This window comes from Podarcis muralis, chromosome 2, assembly GCF_964188315.1.
Source record: "Podarcis muralis chromosome 2, rPodMur119.hap1.1, whole genome shotgun sequence".
NCBI lineage: Eukaryota > Metazoa > Chordata > Lepidosauria > Squamata > Lacertidae > Podarcis > Podarcis muralis.
Window position 1 is genome coordinate 125875482 of NC_135656.1, and position 21763 is coordinate 125897244.

General features: G+C 48.1%; 1 protein-coding gene across 5 annotated transcripts in view; it reads left to right on the forward strand.

Annotated features, from left to right (window-relative positions):
• The first annotated feature begins 3275 nt into the window (after positions 1–3275).
• The window catches only part of LOC114592530 (uncharacterized), a 33108-nt gene continuing 14620 nt past the window's right edge, over positions 3276–21763 (forward strand). Inside the window, exons 1-6 of one of the 5 annotated variants that reach the window (XM_077923157.1) lie at positions 3276–3666; positions 5034–5532; positions 5731–5812; positions 6086–6168; positions 6802–6928; positions 7950–9088. In XM_077923157.1, the coding sequence (XP_077779283.1) occupies positions 5131–5532; positions 5731–5812; positions 6086–6168; positions 6802–6928; positions 7950–9088 (1833 nt within the window). In that variant the 5' untranslated portion in view covers positions 3276–3666; positions 5034–5130. Of the gene's footprint in view, positions 3667–5033; positions 5533–5730; positions 5813–6085; positions 6169–6801; positions 6929–7949; positions 9089–18073; positions 18185–21763 lie in introns of those variants that run through there. The other 4 variants (XM_077923155.1, XM_077923154.1, XM_077923153.1 and 1 more) reach the window with 4 other exon arrangements.

Here is a 21763-nt window from a genome sequence, read left to right on the forward strand (position 1 = left end):
CTCCGCTGGCAGAAGGGGGGCTGGCGAGGGAGGGGCCTGGGCCAGGGAGGACCTCGCCCCCCCCCCACGACGCCACTTCCGGTCCTCTCTAGGAATCCAGCGCTGCTGCTTTTAACCCGTGGCGAGCCGAGCGGAACCTCCTCCTCCCAGGCAGGAGCCCGGGAGAAACCCCCCCCCCCCAGGAATGCTTCATTTGGGAGACACCCCCCCCAAGAAGCAGGGGACCCCTCACATAGGAGAGGCTGGAAGGGAGCCTGAGGGGCATCTAGTCCACCCCCTGCCAGGCAGGAAGCTCAGCTCAAGCATCCCTGACCGAGGGACCCCCACCCTCGGCAGAAACCTCCCTTCCCCCCTCTGCCCTCCGCTTTCTTCCCCCCATGTCCTCGTTGTTGTCTTCTAGGTCGCCTTGAGTCCGTAGGGAGAGGGGAGGGAGAGGGGGCCCCGTCCTCCAGAGCAAGAGACCCCCCTGCCCAGTCCCGGCTGCCCCTCTCCTGCGCCAGAGCTGCCTGGGTCTCCCCTCCTGGGAACCTCCCCTCTCACCCCCCTGGGGGGTGTGCATTGGGAGAAGGGAGAATCTTAGGGCTGCCTGCGGTGACCCCCAAGTCAGGGAGCAGAGGGTCCTGCCCCCTTCCTCTCTGCCAAGCCAGGGAGGGGGGCGAGTTTGCAGGAGCTCTGCTCATCATTTGCGTCGGTAACCTGAGGTACCACTGTGTTCCAAAAAGAAGGGAAAGAGACAACACACACACACACACACACACACAAACACAAACACACACAGCCGCCACCTGCGCTGCACCTGCAAAGCTGTATCAGGCCATTTGAAAAAGTCCTGGCTTTCTCCAAATAATTCTTGGAACTGTAGTTTGTTCAGGGTTGGGGGCTCTGATCCCAAACTCTCTAGCCGCACGACTGGCTCTGCCACGATAAATCCATTTGTTTCTAAGGTGCTTGGTGGCTCTCTTTTTCTACATTTGCTGCGGGGGCCTTAATAATATCACTACCCTTCTGCACTCTGTGAATCAAGCAGGGGCATGGATTTGCAAGCATTTGTAACTTCTGCCACATAATTTTCAAGCATTTGTAACATAATTTTCAGGTGGAACTCAAATCGGGAGAGAAAAGGGTAAATGCAGCCTGCTCTTTCCGTGTGGGTGGCACATTTTGTGGTGCATGCAAGTTTAATGGTGGGCCATAACATTAAAGGGACACGGGTGGCACTGTGGGTTAAACCAGTGGCGCTGTGGGTTAAACCACAGAGCCTAGGGCTTGCCGATTGGAAGGTCGGTGGTTCGAATCCCCGCAATGACAGGGTGAGCTCCCATTGCTCAGTCCCAGCTCTTGCCAACCTAGCAGTTCGAAAACATGTCAAAGTGCAAGTAGATAAATAGGTCCCACTCCGGCGGGAAGGTAAACGGCGTTTCTGTGCGCTGCTCTGGTTCGCCAGAAGTGGCTTAGTCATGCTGGCCACATGACCCGGAAGCTGTACGCCGGCTCCCTCGGCCAGTAAAGCGAGATGAGCGCCACAACCCCAGAGTCGGCCACGACTGGACCTAATGGTCAGGGGTCCCTTTATAACCTTAAAGGCAGACGCGTGGGGCACCTGTCTGGCCTAAGTGGGGAAAGGAACCATCAAATTCGCTGATAAAACCTCTCTGGCATGGGAGCACATGAATTAAAGAGCCATGGGCACATGAATGCTTCACAGTCTGTTGTTTTTCTGCAGAATTCACATTTGGAAATATGCCCAGTGGCAAAGAGCACATACTTGCTTGTTTCCAAAGGAGTGCTAAAATAAATTAACAAGTCCTCAAAGGCAGGCCTGTTCCAGTCCCCACCTCAGATAGTCTCGAAGGGCAAGGAAGCCAGTGCAAATTTATCAGCAATTTCAGCAGACGTTGTGTCTCAAGAGTGCAGCAGCTACCTTTGGGCTGACCAAAATCCTGGCACCTTGGCTGAGTGTCCTGGAGCATGCACAGAAATCCTTGTCCTCCAAGGGGGATGTAGCATTTCAAAGACTGCAGGGCAAATGTGCTCCTGAGCATATGCAGAATCCTTTTCGTCTGGTGAGGTTTGGGGAACCTTTGCCCCCCCCCCCAGCTCTTGCTAGACTGCAACTCCTGTCAACTCCAGCAAGCAGGAGTTCGGCAACATCTGGAGGGCCAGAGGTTCCCCACACCTGAGCTGGAGACTCTGCAGGTATCTGTGGGTTCTGGAGTCCCAGAAATCGCCTTAGGTATATTTTTCCATGGATGTTAGTGACTTCGCCTGCCTGAAGCCGCATAGGATTTTTGTGGTGCAGGCTATGCCCCTGGCTATGATGTGTGATCTGACGGTGGGTATGGGGTGGCCCAATGCATAAAGCGTGAGGATCCATGCTTCAAAACCACGTTTTTGGGCCACGGAGTTGCCAGGAAGCTGTGGATCCGTGATTTTTGTGGTGCAGGCTATGCCCATATTTGATCCAATGGTGACTTTGGGCTGATCTAGTGCAAAAATCATGAGGATCCGTGTTTTTTAACCATGTTTTTACGCCATTGCGATACCATGAAACAGTGGGTGCGTGATTTTTTTGGTTCTGCCTACAGACAAATGCGTGGTGTAGAGTATCATGGTGTTTTTATTTTGTTTCAATATAAAAATCATTTGAATTCATGAGGATCCGTGTTTTTGTGGTGCTGCAGCTCAGCAAAGTATTGGATCCACGTTTTTTATAGTCCGGTCTGTAGGCGAGCCTTCCAGGTGTGATTTGACACTGGATTAGCTGGAGTTATTTTTTTTTTAAAGTGGAGGATCCATGAGGATCCGTGCAGATCCGCCTTTAACCCAGACCCTTTTATACCCTAAACCGCCCTGTGCCCCCCCCGAAACCCCTCCCTCCCCGCAGACAAAGCTCGCCCCCCCCATGCCCTGCACCAGAAAGACCGATTGGGGGACGCCTCCCTTTGGGGGATGAGTCCAGGGGTCACTCTGCAGCCCTTGACCCCCAGGACCCCCCGACAGGGCAAAAGATGAAGAGGGGACTCCCTAATCTGGGGGTCCCCCATACAGAAGCTGAGCAGCCCCCCCTCTCCCCAAAGCAGGCCAAGAGAGGATCCCAGGAGGGAAACTGAGGCAGCAGGCAGAGGAGAAAGAAAAAAAGACCCCCAGCCCCCACCCCTGGCAGGAAGGGACCTGGGAGGGAGGGGCTTCTGCTCCCAAGGACCTCCCCCTCCCTTATTTCCTGGCCTTTCTAGGAACGCAGCTCAGTGCCTTTTAACCCTTGGCGTGCTGAGCGCAGCCGGCTCTGCCCTCTCCTCTCTCCGCGTTATCTCAAAGATGCTGAATTTGGGGCGGGGGGGGGGACCCCTTGCCCTTCCGAGCTGCTCTGCGCCTCGGCTAGAAGAAACGAGGAGCAGGAAACCCCACCCTAGAATGGACAGCTGTTGAAAAAGGGATCTGGTCCTGTTGAATAGTTCACAGCGCCGGCGGGGGGGGGGGGAGACACCTCTCTGGGGGTCTCACCTGGTTCCCCCTGGACGGGAGAGAGAGAGAGAGACAAAACGCGTGTCTTGGTTCGCAAAGGGTTAAAGGGCACGGAGCTACAAGGGAGGGGTCCTCAGAGCAGAAGCCCCCCTCCCACCCCCCACCCCCACTCTTGTCTCTGCTCTGCCAAGGAGGCGCAACTCGGTGAGCCTCTTCTGGTTCCTGCCATGGGGTGCCTTGGGGATAAGGAGGGGTCCCAGGGCTGCAAGGGAGGATGCTGGGGGGGGCAGGTTCAACTTATGCATGGGGGGCCCCTCCAAGTCGAGGAGCAGAGGGTCTTAAGCATAATGCTGAAATGGGAATGTTGACTTACCTTAAATTACCTTTCCTCTGGCCCACTTGGCTCTCGGGGGATTGGACAGGTAAGAATCTGGCCCTTAGAACAAGGAAGTGCGGACCCCACTCCACTCATCTGTCTGCAGCACTTTGCAGCTTCCTTGTATGCCCCGCAGAGGACCTTAAGGTCCTTGAATAACCATAGTTTAGAGGGCCCTAAGGAAGTCAGACTATCCTCCCCCAGGGCCAGGGCCTTCTCGGTGGTGGCTCCGACCTGGTGGAATGCTCTGTCCAAGGAGACCAGGGCCCTGCAGGATTGAACCTCCTTCCACAGGGCCTGTAAGACAGAGCTATTCAGTCTGGCTTTCCATTTGAACTTAGCCTGATCTTTTATTCCTCTTCCTTCCCTCCCCCTCCCCTTTTATGAAGATTCCCCGCTCTGGGATCCCACAGCTAATTCTCCCCTGGTCTCCTCGCTGGCCTAAATAGGACTAATTTAGCCAGCTAGCCCTGGTGACTATCTAATGTTTATTGGATGGATTTTCCCTCCTAAATTGATTTCTGAATTCTGAATTTATTGTTATCCACGTTTTATATGGCATTTTATGCTGTTTTTTGCTGCATCAATTAAGTGTTTTAAATTTGTTGAGCCTGAGCCTGGTTTTCTGAACTGGGAAGGGTGGGGTATAAATAAAAAAATTATTATTATTATGCTTCAAAATGAAACAGAAGCAGGGAAGAAACAGGCAGTCCAGCCCTAATTCCTAGTAAGTCTTATCCACACATGCTCAGGTAACCTCTTTTGCCCCAAATTTGCCCCAACAAAAAGGGGGGTAGATCACTGCCAGTTTTTAACTGTATGTAGATCGCAGTCCCTTGGGAGTTGGCCACCCTGTTGAGCGGTTCATCAGTTTTATGAGAGCCAGTGTGGTGTAGTGGTTAAGAGCGGTAGTCTCGTAATCTGGTGAACCGGGTTCGCTTCCCCGCTCCTCCACATGCAGCTGCTGGGTGACCTTGGGCCAGTCACACTTCTCTGAAGTCTCTCAGCCCCACTCACCTCACAGAGTGTTTCTTGTGGGGGAGGAAGGGGAAGGAGAATGTTAGCCGCTTTGAGACTCCTTAAAGGGAGTGAAAGGCGGGATATCAAATCCAAACTCCTCCTCCTCCTCCTCTTCTTCTTCTTCTTCTTCTTCTTCTTCTTCTTCTTATCACAGAATTACGGTTTTGCTTTGTAGGATTTGTGAGCACCTCTAAATCAGACAGACAGACAGAACGTGGCAGAAGATTCCTTCTGATTCCTTCTGATCTCTTGGAGGCTTCCTGAGACCACAGATGGATGAGCAACACTCAGCTGGTCCTGAAGCGGAGAGAGACCATGACATGCAAACTGGGAGCAGTGGGGGATTCTGGGAAAACTCTGTGCATAAGATCCTGGGTGAGGAGGACACCCTCCGCTCAGAGGTGCAGAGCCAGCCATTCAGGCAGTTCTGCTGCCAGGAGACCGAAGGACCCCGAGAGGTTTGCAGCCGACTCTACTGCCTGGCCCATCAGTGGCTGAAGCCAGAAAGGCACACGAAAGCTGAGATGCTGGACCTGGTGATCTTGGAGCAGTTCCTGGCTGTCCTCCCTCCGGAGATGGAGAGCTGGGTGAGGGACTGTGGAGCGGAGACCAGTTCCCAGGCGGTGGCCCTGGCCGAAGGTTTTCTCCTGAGTCAGGCAGAGGAGAGGAAGCAGGTGAGAGAGACTTTCCTCTGGAAACTCCCAAGGGGCTCCACACCAGAGGGAGAGTATCCCAAAATGCTCAGTAGAGGGCCCCTTTTTTTGGAATGCATCCAAGGAATGAGATCTGATACCTGCCAAGTTTTTGCTTCTGTCATTCTTTTTCTGATCCTTCTCCCCGTTCTCTGTTTTGAATCCTTGTTGCTCTTTCAGATAAAGAATCTGTCAGCAGAAATGGACATTGATTCCTGTGAGGCAGAGAGGACTCCGATGGTCACCAGAGAGAAGCCACTGGGTAAGGAGGGAGTTATTTCTCTCTTTGGTCACATTCTGTTGATTTTGAAAGTAATTCGTGGGTTATTTTCATCTTTTTGTAGGGGAGACACTTGGGGCCAAGAGCCCAGGGAAGATTTGTTTTTACACAACTAAAATATGAAATTTGTAAAATATCAGAATGGAATAAGCAAGGGAAACTTTTGCAAAGGCCTGTCTATATTTAGAGATGCACTCCTGAACCTCAGAGAGAAGCAGGAATTCATGGCTTCCCACTTCCCTTTGTCTCTGGCAGGTGACAGGATGATGCCAGCAAGACCTCCTCATCCGTTTTTTCATGGTGGCAAAGAGGAAGCAGCGGCTATGGAAGCAGATCAGGTAGGGGGCAGGAGGCTTGTGGGGAGAGAGGCTGAGGAGTGGGGCAGCCAAGGTGACTCCTTCCACCTCCTGCTTTCTGTCAAAGGTGCCCTGAAAAAAGGTGGCAAATGACATTATGTGCTGAGAATAAGGTCTAAACCACAGAGCCTCTTGGGCTTGCCCATCAGAAGGTGGGCAGTTCGAATCCTCGCGACAGGGTGAGCTCCCGTTGTCCGGTCCCTGCTCCTGCCAAGCTAGCAGTTCGAAAGCACGTCAAAGTGCAAGTAAATAGGTACCGCTCTGGTGGGAAGGGAAACGGCGTTTCCGTGCGCTGCTCTGGTTTGCCAGAAGTGGCTTAGTCATGCTGGCCACATGACCTGGAAGCTGTACGCCGGCTCCCTCAGCCAGTAAAGCGAGATGAGCGCCACAACCCCAGAGTCGGCCACAACTTAATTAATCACAGTGAGAAGGGGAACGTGGAAGAGAATTTATTTTGAGAAAATATAGACGTATTTGTGGAATTTGTATTAATTATGATAAATAATGGTATCGCGGTGGGGTGCACATTTTGATTTGTATTATTATTACTTTGTTTAAAAATCACAATAAATAAAAAATCACAAAAAATACACAACAATTCCCTCTTTCTTTTAGGGTCCGGTGTGCTTTGATGATGTCACTGTTCGTTTCACAGACGAGGAATGGGCGTTGCTGGATCCTGACCAGAGAGCTCTGCATAAGGAGGTCATGGAGGAGAATCGTGGGATCCTGGACTCTCTTGGTAAGGCTCCCTGCTGGATCATAATATCTGTTTTGAAATTCCAAGCATATCTCTATCTGATTAAACACCAATATTTTGATGGAGCTCAACAAGCGTCTGGGATTCTAATGTCCGCACCATGAACCCTGAATGGAGGGATATCAACTGTGGCAAACCTCCAATATTTTGACTGAGCTCAACAGGACAACCTACGGCACCTGCAATTCACCCCCCACCCCCCAAGGAGAGCTCTTGCCTGTTTCATCTGCGAATATTGTTCCTCCAGTTACGGCTTTTTCAATCACGATCAGACTTGTCTGAACTCACTGCGCCTTTTTAAATGTAGGCTTTAGAGTGGTTGGGGAGATTGAGGTAGCTTCTGTCTGCCAGGTGTTTTGTTTTTTTGTTTTTGCTTCTGTCCGTTTTCAAAGGAGATGACTGACCCTGGAGATGGACTGGATTCCATGAATGGGCCAAACAAAATCCATCCCAGGAAAGGGACAGGCTTTTAGAATCTCAGGTTCCCATAAGTATGTAAGTCAATAGTAGTCAAAAAAGGCAGTGAACTCTGCAGTAAGGTCTCACATCTAACTCTCTTCAGCTCGTCCTCTTTCACAAGCATTCATTAGGATTGTTCTAGAATTACAGAAGGGACGCGGGTGGCGCTGTGGGTTAAAACACAGCGCCTAGGACTTGCCGATCAGAAGGTCGGCGGTCCGAATCCCCGCGACGGGGTGAGCTCCCATTGCTCAGTTGCAGCTCCTGCCAACCTAGCAGTTCAAAAGCACACCTGTGCAAGTAGATAAATAGGTACTGCTCCGGTGGGAAGGTAAACGGCGTTTCTGTGCGCTGCTTGGCTCGCCAGAAGCGGCTTAGTCATGCTGGCCACATGTCCCAGAAGCTGTACACCAGCTCCCTCGGCCAGTAAAGCGAGATGAGTGCCGCAACCCCAGAGTCGGCCACGACTGGACCTTTACCTTTACCTAGAATTACAGACTCCATCTCTTTCTGAGGCTCTAATTAGCTTTTTCCTTGTTTGTAGGTAATGATGAATTAGAAATGAAGAACGAAGGAGAAATCCACACAGAGGAGAAGCCTTATCGATATTTGGAGTGTGAAGAGAGCTCCAGTCAGAGCTCTGATTTCACTTCTCATCAAATAAATCCCACTGGGAAGAAACCCTATCAGTGCTTGGAGTGTGGAACGTGTTTCAGTCAGAGGGCCCATCTCACTTCCCATCATCGAATTCACACAGGAGAGAAACCGTATCAGTGCTTGGAATGCGGAAAGAGCTTCACTCGGAACGAAAGTCTCACTTCTCATAAGAGAATTCATACAGGTGAGAAACCCTTTCAGTGTTTGGAATGTGGAAAGAGCTTCACTCGGAAGGAAAGTCTCACTTCTCATAAGAGAATCCACAGTGGGGAAAAACCTTACCAGTGCTTGGAATGCGGAAAGAGCTTCCACGCAGGCACAAACTTCCGTCAACATCAGAGAATCCACTGTGGGGAGAAACCATTTCAGTGCCAAGTGTGTGGAAAGAGCTTCATTAGGAAAAAAGATCTCTCTTCCCATCAGATAATTCATACAGGTGAGAAATCCTATCATTGCTTGGAGTGCGGAAGGAGCTTCACCTGGAAGAAAAGTTTCGTTTCCCATCAAAGAATTCATACCGGGGAGAAACCACACAAGTGCTTGGATTGTGGAAAGAGCTACAGTAAGAGGGCTAATCTCATGACCCACCGGAGAATTCACAGTGGCGAGAAACTGCACCAATGCTTAGAGTGTGGAAGGAGCTTCACCTGGAAGGAAAATCTCACCTCTCATCAAATAATTCATACAGGGGAGAAACCCTTTCAGTGCCTGGAATGTGGGAAGAGCTTCAGTAAGAGAGTCAATTTAACGGCCCATCAAAAAACTCACAGCGGAGAGAAACCTCATCAATGCTTAGAGTGCGGAAGGAGCTTCACCTGGAAGAAAAGTCTCACTTCCCACCAAAGAATTCATACAGGTGAGAAGCCCTATCAGTGCGTGGACTGTGGAAAGAGCTTCAGTCAGAGCGCCCATCTCTTGGTCCATCGGAGAATTCATTCAGGGAGGAAACCCTATCAGTGCTTGGAATGCGGAAAGACCTTCAGTCAGAGTGCCCATCTCACTGCCCATCAAAGAACTCACCACAAGGTGAAGCCATAGCAACGGTTGTCTTTAGGAAACTTTAATTGTCATGCAAGTGAGGCTTGCAATGGCGTTCTTGGTCTTCGGCCACCCGGCAAAGAAGTTGACCGTGCCTCTCAAGACCGTTGAATGCACACTTGACATCCGATTGAGAAGCAATTCATGTACTTCCACCTCGAAAGCCACCAAGTTGCAAATTTGTGGTGCTCCTCACCACCACTGTCATCTTCAGCATAACCAGGATGATAGTGGTGTTAGCTTCAAGCTCTTCCTGGAGTCTGCTGAAAACACACAGGACTTCTTAGAAAAGCCACAAGTTTCACGCTTTCCTCTGCGAGAAGGTTTAGTCAAGAATTCCATTGCTGCCGTTCTCTGTCTAATAATTGACAGAGGACGGCAGCAATGGAACGACACGGCTTACTTACGGTATTTTTACCATTGCACATAAATGGCGAGGAGGTGGAGAGGGTTGGTAGTTTTAAATACCTGGGCATTTATATCTCTGAGGACCTCTCATGGACTGCAAATATTAATATGGTTGTGAGGAAGGTGCAGGGGAGGTTGTATTTCCTGAGAATGCTCAGGGGACTGAATCTATCCCAGCACCTACTTCTGTCCTATTATCACAGTACCATCGAGAGTGTCTTAACCTATAGTATATTATCGTGGTATGGGAGCAGCTCTGAAACGGATAAAAAAGCTTTACAGAGAATAATTAAAATTGCCCAGAATGTTATTGGGCTCCAACTACCAACCCTGGATGAGATCTTCACGTCTCGCACTTTGAAGAAGTCACACAATATCCTGAGAGATCCCACCCATCCTGCTCACAACTTCTTTGAACTGTTGCCTTCGGGCAGAAGATATAGGACAATGAAAACACGAACCACACGCCTTCTGAATAGTTTCTATCCAAGAGCTCTGATTGCACTAAATAATGATCTCAGGGCCAGTTGCAAGGAATAGCAAGCAGGGAGTAGGAAGGAATGAGATAGGTTTTAGGTTATGTTATGCCTTTAATAGGTTATGTTATATTCTGGATTATGTTATGTTTTTATAGATTATGTCTGAATAGGATGAGAGTGTTGGAGATACGTGCAAATGTGTATGTGAACCCGGTCTTTGGGTGGGTGTTTGATTTTCGTTGTTGTGTATACTGTGTATATACGGACAATGACAATAAATTTATCTACAGTGGTACCCCGCAAGACGAACGCCTCGCAAGACGGAAAACCCGCTAGACGAAAGGGTTTTCCATTTTGGAGGCGCTTCGCAAAACGAATTTCCCTATGGGCTTGCTTCGCAAGACGAAAGCCCATAGGGAAATCTCCGGTGACCTCTTTTAAATGCTAGCGGTGGGGAGCAAAGCCTTCCCCCCCCTCCGGCCTTCAGAAGAGGTCCAGGAAGGCTGGCGGGGGCCGAAAGGCTTTGCTCCCCAGCGCCAGCATTTTAAAAGCAGTCCGGGATAGCAGGGAAGCGCTTCCCGCTATCCCGGACGGCTTTTGAAGGCAGGAGAGATCCGCGAAGCCTGGGCGCGCTGATGTCAGCGCGCGCAGGCTTCGGCATGCCAGCAAGTCTCCGCCAGCAGCGGGAACGTTCCCGCTGCTTGTGGAGAGATCCGCGAAGCCTGGACGCGCTGAGATCAGCGCGCGCAGGCTTCGGGATGCCGGCAAGTCTCCGCCAGCAGTGGGAACGTTCCCGCTGCTTGTGGAGAGATCCGCGAAGCCTGGACGCGCTGAGATCAGCGCGCGCAGGCTTCGGGATGCCGGCAACTCTCCCCAAGCAGCGGGAACGTTCCCGCTGCTTGTGGAGAGATCCGCGAAGCCTGGACGCGCTGAGATCAGCGCGCGCAGGCTTCGGGATGCCGGCAAGTCTCCGCCAGCAGCGGGAACGTTCCCGCTGCTTGTGGAGAGATCCGCGAAGCCTGGACGCGCTGAGATCAGCGCGCGCAGGCTTCGGGATGCCGGCAAGTCTCCGCCAGCAGCGGGAACGTTCCCGCTGCTTGTGGAGAGATCTGCGAAGCCTGGACGCGCTGAGATCAGCGCGCGCAGGCTTCGGGATGCCGGCAACTCTCCCCAAGCAGCGGGAACGTTCCCGCTGCTTGTGGAGAGATCCGCGAAGCCTGGACGCGCTGAGATCAGCGCGCGCAGGCTTCGGGATGCCGGCAAGTCTCCGCCAGCAGCGGCAGCGCTGCCGCTGCTGGCGGAGAGGTCCGCGAAGCCTTGGCCGGACAGCTTTTGAAGGCAGGCGGGGGGGGAGCAAAGACTTTCGCCCCCGCCAGCCTTCCGAAGAGGTCCAGGACCTCTTCTGAAGGCTGGCGGGGGGCAAAAGTCTTTGTCCCCCCTGCCTGCCTTCCCAGGGGCTTTTAAATCGCCCCGGACAGCGGAGAAGTCCTCCGCTGTCCCGGGGCGATTTTAAAATGCCGCCCGCCAGCATTTTAAGATCGCCCCAGACAGCGGAGAAGCCCTCCGCTGTCCCGGGGTTTTTTAAAATGCTGGGGGTGGGAAGAAAATCCCTTGTCCCCCCCCCCCAGCCTTCAGAAGAGGTCGGGGGACAGACTGTCCCCGGACCTGGTCTGAAGTCGGTTTCCCTAGGAACGCATTAATTGATTTTCAATGCATTCCTATGGGAAACCGTGCATCGCAAGACGAAAAACTCGCAAGAAGAAAAAACTTGCGGAACGAATTAATTTCGTCTTGCGAGGCACCACTGTATCTATTTATCTATCTATCTATCTAACTCCAGGGGTACTAACTAACATGAAATTTGGCCCCAACTTCCTACAAATCCTCAAACAAATATACTCCCAAGCCTCAGCAAAATGCAGAACTAACAATATGGATTCTAACACTATAGCTATCCAAAGAGGCACGAAACAAGGATGCCCACTGTCTCCCTTCTTATTTATCCTGGCTCTGGAACCCCTAGCAATCCGCATCCGAGCAGCCACAGACATCAAGGGAGTGGAAATAAAAGGCAGGACCTATAAATTAGGGCTCTTTGCAGATGACCTAATGGTCACAACACCAGACCCCATAAGCACAGCAACCTCCCTAATCAGAGAACTCAACGCATTTGCAATGGTGTCGGGCCTACAGGTAAATTTCACAAAGTCAGAAGCTATGTGCTTCAACACCCCTCCTCACACCCAAAAAGAACTCACGAAGGTCACCAAAATAAAACTTTGCCACACCAAGTTCAGATACCTAGGGGTACAAATAACCAGAAACCTCAATAAATTATACCTCCACAACTACAAGCCCCTGTGGCGACAAATTAACAAAGACCTAAAGAGATGGAATAACATGAACCTCACTCTCTCAGACAAAATAGCCATGATCAAAATGATCACACTCCCAAAACTAACCTACCTATTCCAAACCCTCCCAATCTGGATCCCCTCAACCCAACTTCACAGTTGGCAGAGAAAACTACACTCTTTCATCTTCTCACATAAAAAACCAAGAATAAGCCCCAAATACCTGCACCTCCCCACCTCAGAAGGAGGATGGGGAATCCCCAACATAGAAGCATATTACAACGCCAACCAAATACGCCATATAATCCCATATATACTAGAAGATGAGACAAAACAATGGGTACACCTAGAGAAGGACACAATTGAAAACACCTGCACCACAACATACCCACTCCTCCCAAACAAACTAAAGAAAATTCCCACAACACTTAACAGGTACACACAGACCATGCTCAAAGCATGGAAAACACAAATAGGCAAACTATCCCCAACCCCATCCCCACTAATCCCCCTGGCATACCACCCATTATTCCACCATGCAGCACAAAACCTCAAGATAAAAACCTGGCGAACCAAAGGCTTGTATCGCCTAATAGACTTTTATAAAAATAACAAACCCTTGTCAACACAAGAAATACAAGACAAACTAGAAGACACCCAAATGCCCTGGTTAACACAACACCAACTACATGCCCTCTTAAACAACCCAACAGTAAAATCAGCAGCAACTAGGCCCCTGACAACCTTCGAAAACCTCCTCCTAACAACAAAGGGAAACGGTAAAGGGATGGTATCCGCAATATACAAAATACTACTCCAAAATCTCGCAAATCCCCTAGACGCAATCAAAAATCAATGGGAGAATGACATAGGCTATGAGATAAACCCCACTCAATGGACCAGAATGTGGTCTAAACCCCCCTTTAAATCCATATCAACGAAAAGAAAAGAACTCACACTGAAACTCACCTACAGGTGGTACCTAACACCAAGGAAACTAGCGCTAATACACCCAGGAACCTCACCAAAATGCTGGAGAGGGTGCACCTCCACAGGCACATACTTCCACATGTGGTGGGAGTGTCCCAAAATCCAACTATTCTGGACAACAGCCATACAAGAAATTTGTAAAATAACTAAGCAAGTAATAGACACCACCCCAGAATTGGCCCTACTAAACATCTTCCAAGACAACAATGCCCATTTACACCACAAAGAACTCATAACCCACCTGCTCTCAGCAGCCAGAAACACCATAACCAGACACTGGAGAGACCTGTCAGGAGTAAGCATGGACCAATGGTATCAAATAGTATGGGAAACAGCCCTACTAGAAAAATTAACTAATAAACTGAAACTGACACGGGGACAAACAGAAGAAGACACCTTCACCCCGGTATGGCTCCCCTTTATCACACACACAGCCCAACAGGACAACGACAATAATCCACCAACAGCATACAAATCAATATGGCTAACCTGATCCAAAACACCCACCCACCTCACTCACACACGAAAACAAAGATCACCACAGCCAATCACAAGCAAACAATCACACCCTAGGCCAACCCCAACCTCTCTCACCACCAAAGGAACACAAGTGAACAACACAAACAACGCTGACACCAAACTCTACATACATTAAACATAATAGAAACACCGCCACCCAATCCCACCCTTATCCATCTTCCCTCTCTCCACCCCCTTTCTCTTTTCTCTCCTTTTTTTATTTTTATTTTTATTTTCTTCTCCCCCTAATGCCTCAACAAATGAAACGGATTTGTAAAAATGTTACATGGGGAAAAATATATATGAGGCACTACACTTCTGTAAAACAAGAAAATCCTTAATAAAATATTAAAAAAAAAAAAAAGGTGTATGTGAACCCGGTCTTTGGGTGGGTGTTTGATTTTCGTTGTTGTGTATACTGTGTATATACGGACAATGACAATAAATTTATCTATCTATTTATCTATCTATCTATCTAACTCCAGGGGTAGCGTCGGACACCCTTTCCCAGGCCATGTGGACAGAGCCCCAGATCTTGACCAGAGGGACATTTTTGTCAGGGGCTCGCATATATTCCTCAAGTAGGTGACCCTGTTCTCCTTCTGTCCCAGTGTTAATTGGGGGAGTCTGTCACAATGGATGAGGTGTTTATGAAACTGTGCTGGATGCTTGCATGGTCTCTTGCCCAAGGCCTTGCTTCTCTCTCCACATAAGGCCTTGCACACCACATACTGTGGGTTCTAACACTCCCAAGAAGTCTTCTCCTCCAGATTTTGAAACGTGCAACTTTTGTCTATATAACTTTAGCCTGTGTGTATCCTGCCTACCAAACTATCACCTGCGGTCTGACCGTCCCCAGCTATTACTGAATGTGAAGGTCTCTGTTGTAACATTAGAACAGGTTACAATATGCTTTGAAGGTTCTTTTATTATTATTATTAAAGATTTTCTTAATTTAAAAAAGTGTTTGCAATGTCTCTCTCTCATATTCCCCTCCCCCATGTAACATTTTTACAAATTGGTTTCATTTGTTGAGACATTAGGAAGAAAAGGGGGAAAGATGTGGGAAGATGGGTGGGGGTGGGGTCAGGTGGCGATGTTTCTATTTTGCTTAATATATGTGGGGTTTGGTGTCAGTGTTGCTTGTGCAGGTTCTCTGCTGTTCACTTGGGTTCCTTTGGTGGTGAGAGAGGTTGGGGTTGGCCATGGGTGTGGTGGTTCATTTGTGGTTGGCTGTGGTGGTCTTTGTTTTCATGTGTGAGTGGGGTGGGTGGGTGTTTTGGATCAGGTTAGCCATATTGATTTGTATGCTGTTGGTGGATATTTGTCATTGTCTTGTTGGGCTGTGTGTGTGATAAAGGGGAGCCATACTGGGGTGAATGTGTCTTCTTCTATTTGTCCCCGTGTCAGTTTCAGTGTATTGGTTATTTTTTCTAGCAGGGCTGTTTCCCATACTATTTGGTACCATTGGTCCATGCTTACTCCTGACAGGTCTCTCCAGTGTCTGGTTATGGTGTTTTTGGCTGCTGAAAGTAGGTGGGTTATGAGTTCTTTGTGGTGTAAGTGGGCATTATTGTCTTGGAAGATGTTTAGTAAGGCCAGTTCTGGGGTGATTTCTAATACTTGCTTGGTTATTTTACTTATTTCTCACATGGCTTTTGTCCAGAATAGTTGGATTTTGGGTACACTCCCACCACTCTCTGTCTCTTGACATCAAGCAGGAACTTTGGCTGTTCTCTTTTTGGTGCCTCCTTAAGCTGTATTTGTTCAAGCAAAACTCATTTTTTGTAATTCATTTATTTTGACAATTTTATACATTTTAACATAACCATTTCCAACATTGAAATACAAGGTTCTTTTGAACCCTCGGACCCGTAGGTTCCATGTTTAAGGTTAAATTTGCTGCATCTTTTACCATTATCCATCTGTTATATAACGATAAGTATCATACGATTTTAACTCTTTAACTGGAGTATGTGGAGATGGCGAAACTGAAGATCCGAAACAAGGAAGATCAAGTATTTGAGTAAATTTGTAATTTATTTAAAGGACCACTGTAAACAAGCAAGACCTTGCACACACAGAGATGTATCTCAACACTGCTAATTTTAACATCTTGGCTGTTTTTATTTTAATTTTGCTGTGGAAATTATTTTTAATTTACAATTTTAACATTTCTAGTAAACCACTGAGATGTTTTCTTACCATCGAGCGGCATGTAAATATTATTATTAAAACCCTCCCACCACATGTATTTTTGTGGAGCCACTCTGGGCGGCTTCAACCAAATATTAAAAACAACACAGCGTCAGACATTTAAAACTTCCCTAAACAGGGCCGCCTTCAGTTGTCTTTTTTTAAAAAAGTTTTTTATTTATACAACAAGAAAAACACACACACACACAAATACCAAATTACACACAAATTACAAAAATAACCATAGGCACATAATTTTCTTAGCAAACAATAAAACATCTATTGGTCTTAACACTAAAGACCCAACTTCCCGTCTATTCCATATTTCAAATTCATATTACTTTTTGCCAGTATACGCTTTTATCATAATTAAACTTATTCTCAATAAATCTAATTTCTTATATCTACCTTGCGAGTATTACTGAAGTTCCTCGAATGCTGCAACAGAATTTAAACTACTATATTTATTTTTCAGATAATCTTTGAAAACCTCCCATTTTGAAACAAATTCCTGTTTTGATTTATTCTTTATTTTTTCATCTAATTAGGCATATTCTGTCAGCTTTTGGATCCAATCTTGAATAGCGGGGATTTCATTACTCTTCCATTTTGCTGTGATCAAAACTCTTGCTGCCGCCGTCGCATATAAAAAGATACTCTTCCTCTTTTGTGGAATATCCAAATCTGTTATTCCCAGGAGGTAGGCCTCTGGTTTTTTATTGAAAGGGATCTTTAGCTTTTTTTGCAGTTCTACATGGATACTCTCCCAGAATACCTGTATTTTCCTACATATCCACCACATATGGTAGAATGTTCCTGAGTCTCCGCATCTCCAACAATTACTTGACACATTTTTATACATTTTTGAAAGTTTCCATGGTGTTAGATACCATCGATGTTGCATTTTTTGAAAGTTCTCTCTAATTGTGTAACAATTTGTGAATTTCCAATTGATCTTCCATAAATTTTCCCATTGGGCCTTTTAAAAGTAAAATAGTTATTTATCGCTTTGACATCTGATGGGAGGGTGTTCCACAGGGTGGGTGCCACTACCAAAAAGGCCCTCTGCCTGGTTCCCTATAACTCAGCTTGAGCTCCCTTCCAGACTCTCCTATGCTCAGTTGCTATCGCTCTCCGTCTCCCCTTTCCGAGGCTAAACACCCCAGCTCCTTCCTTGCAGGGGGGGGGGGGAGCATAGCTGTCCACGTTTCCCTTTTTCCAAGGGAAATTCCCTTATTCCGAATAGGATTCCTCGCAAGAAAAGGGAAAAGTTGAGAGCTATGGGGGGTGGGGAGGCTTCTTCTCCCCTCCTGGCTGTTCCTCCTCCTGCTTCTGGCCTGGGGAGGGCGCAGCTCAGGGGGGGGGGTCTCTCCTAAAGGAAGCTTCTCCCCATCAGTGGAAACAGCACAATGCACGCCATCTCCTTCTTGCCACAGTTTTACAGGCGGCTTTTCTGAGCCTCTCTGCAGGTCTGGTGCTTGTCTAAAAGGTGAAGCAGAGCTCCTTGTCCTGGCCTCAGTTCGAGGCTGGGGGGGGGGACTCGGGATCTTTGGGGAGTCCTCTAATTGCCATGGGGGGGGGGAGAGACTGGGGGGGGAGGGGGGTTTCTGCCGAGGGTGGGGGTCAGGGATGCTGGAGCTGAGCTTCCTGCCTGGCAGGGGGGTGGACTAGATGCCCCTCGGGCTCCCTTCCAGCCTCTCCTCTCTGAGGGGTCCCCTGCTTCTTGGGGGGGGGGTCTCTCCCAAATGAAGCTTCTCCCCCTCAGTGGAAACAGTACAATGCAGGTGGGGGTCCCTCGGTCAGGGATGCTGGAGCTGAGATTCCTGCCTGGGACGGGGGTGGACTAGATGCCCCTCGGGCTCCCTTCCAGCCTCTCCTACGTGAGGGGTCCCCTGCTTCTTGGGGGGGGGTCTCCCAAATGAAGCATCTCTTGGCGGGGGGGGGGGGTTCTCCCGGGCTCCTGCCTTGGAGGAGGAGGTTGCGCTCGGCTTGCCAAGGGTTAAAAGCAGCAGAGCTGGATTCCTAGAGAGGACCGGAAGTGGCGTCGTGGGGGGGGCGAGGTCCTCCCTGGCCCAGGCCCCTCCCTCCCCGGCCCCCCTTCTGCCAGCCGAGGGGCTGCTGGGTCTCCCTCTCTCGGGGTGAGTCTCGCTGTGGGGAGAAGGGGGGGCGGGGGGGCTGGTCAGATCCTGCAGGGGGGGAGGCCCAAATCGGGGGGGGGAGGGGGCCAGGGCTCTGCCCCCTGTGGGAGGGAGGGAGGGAGGGGTGGGGGGGGGAGGCTGCGGGTCATAATAATAACAATAATTTTTTATTTATGCCCCGCCCTTCCTGGTTCAAAACCCGGGCTCGGGGCGGCAAACAGCCCATTTAAAACACTGCATTTTAATGTTTTAATGTTGTATTTTAATCTGGTTTTTAAGTTGCTTTCATTCAACTTGTTTTTATGATTGGTTGTTCGCCGCCCTGAGCCTTGGCTGGGGAGGGTGGGGTATAAATGAAAATTATTGTTTTTATTAATGATAAAAGCAGCATGAAATACAGTATAAAAAACTTGAATAACGATAAAAATAAAAATAATAATCTACATTAGCTGGTCCCCAGGGCTGGCTGGCTGAGTTGGCCCTGCTTGGGCCAGGGGAGAATGAGCCGTGGGGAATAAAAGACCAGGCTGAATTCAGATGAAAGGCCAGGCGGACTAGCTCTGTCTTGCAGGCCCGAAGGGAGGAGGTTCAATCCCCGCCATGCTTCTTCTCTTCCTCCGCTTCCGCCCCAGGTCTCGCCATGGAGGCAGGAGAGGCCTCCAGGAACAGCAAAAAAAAGACCCATTACGTGGCAGTTTTTCTGGCAGGGAAGAGAAATCAGGCGGGGGGGGGGGAAGCAGCCCCTCCCCAGTGCAGAGAGTGGGGGGGGGGGGAGACACTCTCCCCAGACTCTCTGCCCGAGCTGCAATTCCCAGTTCCCTGGCAATAATTATAATAATTATAATATTTAATTTATAATAATAATTATAATATTTTAATAATAATAATAATAATAATAATAATAATAATAATAATAATAATAATAATAATAATAATATATTTATAATAATTATAATATTATATTTATAATAATAATTATAATATTATATTATATTTAGAATAATAATTACAATAATTTATTTATACCCCACCCATCTGGGTGGGTGTGTAAAGTGTGTGTGTGCCTTAATCTAGAATGATTAACTTTGGCACAATTCTGCATATAAGAAACTTTACTCTCTCTCTGTTTTTTTAATAATAAATTTTACTTATACCCCGCCCTCCCCAGCCAGAGCCAAGCTCAGGGCAACTAACGCCAATAAAATTACAGTGGTACTTCAGGTTACGGACTCCGCTAACCCAGAAATAGTACCTTGGGTTAAGAACTTTGCTTCAGGGTGAGAACAGAAATCGTGCACCGGCAGCGCGGCGGCAGCAGGAGGCCCCATTAGTTAAAGTGGTGCCTCAGGTTAAGAACAGTTTCAGATGAAGAACGGACCTCCACTGTGAGGAAACTAAGAAATTTTTTGATAGTACATGAAGAACTAAAGAAGATGTTGAAAATACCAATAACAAAGAAAGCAGAGACATATCTCCTTGGACTGAGAGATGAAGAGATACCACCGGGAGAAGAATTTTTCTATACTGTACAGTAAAATCATAATAGGCGGAAAACCCCAATTTAAAATACAGGTTAAAATGCAATTTAAAATGCTGCCTCATTTAAAAAGTAGCCCATAGATCAGAACCATAAGGGGAGGGAAACATCAGGGTCTGACTGAGTCCAGACCAAAGGCCAGGCAGAACAGCTCTGTCTTGCAGGCCCTGCGGAATAATAATAATAATTTATTATTTGTACATCGCCCATCTGGCTGGGTTTCCCCAGCCACTCTGGGCGGCTTCCATAGAAACCAAAAAACACTAAAATATCATACATTAAAAACTTCCCTGAACAGGGCTGCCTTCAGATGTCTTCTGAATGACATCTGATGGGAGGGCGTTCCACAGGGCGGGCGCCACTACCGAGAAGGCCCTCTGCCTGGTTCCCTGTAGCTTTGCTTCTCGCAATGAGGGAACCAGGAAAGATGCGGAAAGGTGTCAAGTCCCGCAGAGCCCTGGTCTCTTGGGACAGAGCGTTCCACCACGTCGGGGCCAGTACTGAAAAGGCCCTGCCCCTAGTTGAGACCACTCTAACCACCTTGCGACCTGGGACCTCCAAAATGTTGTCATTTGTGGACCTTTAGGTCCTCCGCATCAGGGGGTGGGTGTGGCAAGCAGGCTGGATGTGTAAAACACTCTGGAAATTGTAGCTTTGAGGCTGGAAGGGGTGGGTGGGGGGGTGTCTCATGCCAACTCTCCGCACCCTGAACAAACTACGCTTCCCATGATTCTTTGCAGGAAGTTGGGACTTTTTAAAGTGGCCTGATCCTGCTTTGCAAATGCAGTGCGGGTGGCAGATCTGTGTGTGTGCGTGTTGTCTCTTTGTTTTTGGAATATTTCAATATAGAAGTCTTTATGTGGGTTGAAACAAAATTAAATAAAAATTCCTTCCAGTAGCAACTAAGTTTGTTATTGGTATGAGCTTCCGTGTGCAGGCACGCTTCTTCAGATACATCGTGCGTGCACAATTTGTGCTTGCATACAAAAGCTCATACCAATAATAAACTTAGTTGGTCTCTTAAGGTGCTACTGGAAGGATTTTTTATTTATTATTTTGTTTCGACTACGGCAGACCAACACGGCTACCTACCTGTAACTTTATACGGGTTGCTATCATTTCTCGTATTTCTACGGCTGCATCTGTTCCCCAAGGCGGGTTACAACCATTTTAGAATTCCGTATTAAAAAGAGTTAAAACCAAGGACAGTCACAGGAAATGGCTGGGTCATGAAAACACATTTCTCAGGTGCCCAAGGCTTCCTTAAAGACTGGAAGGTGAGCAATTGAGGAGAGGGAATTTCCCAACCAAGGATCCGCCACCAAGATGCCTTCTCTGGGGACACCTGAGATGATGATAATAATAATAATAATAATAATAATAATAATAATAATAATAATGATAATGATAATAATTTTTATCCCGTCCATCTGGCTAGGTTTTCCCAGCCGCTCTGGGCAGCTTCCAACAGAATATTAAAATACAATAACCTGTTAAACATTAAAAGCTTCCCTAAAGAGGGCTGCCTTCAGATGTCTTCTAGAAGTTTGGTAGTTGTTTTTCTCTTTGACATCTGGTGGGAGGGTGTTCCACAGGGCGGGTGCCACCACTGAGAAGGCCCTCTGCCTGGTTCCCTGTAACTTGGCTTCTCGCAGGGAGGGAACTCGGAGCGGGACCTTGCATTAGCTTTGTACATTTTGGGCAACTTATTTGGTGTTAATTACCATCTATAAATCAGCTTCAGATAGTTTTCTCTTAAAGTGTCACAAGGAGCACATCTTCCACAACTTCTCCCATGAAGACACTTTAATATTACGTCCCACATCTCATTGCAGCTTTCACCGTTTCATCCTTAGTTTCCCATTCCAGAAGTAGATTATCCATCTTAGTTCATCCATCTTCTTATAATCCCCTTTCAAAAACAGAGCTTTACTCTTTAAAAAAAATCAGTTACTATATCTTTCTTAAATAACCACTATTAACCTAATCCTTAATATCTTCTAGCTTTTTAAGCTTAAAAGAATTTATATAAATTAAGATAT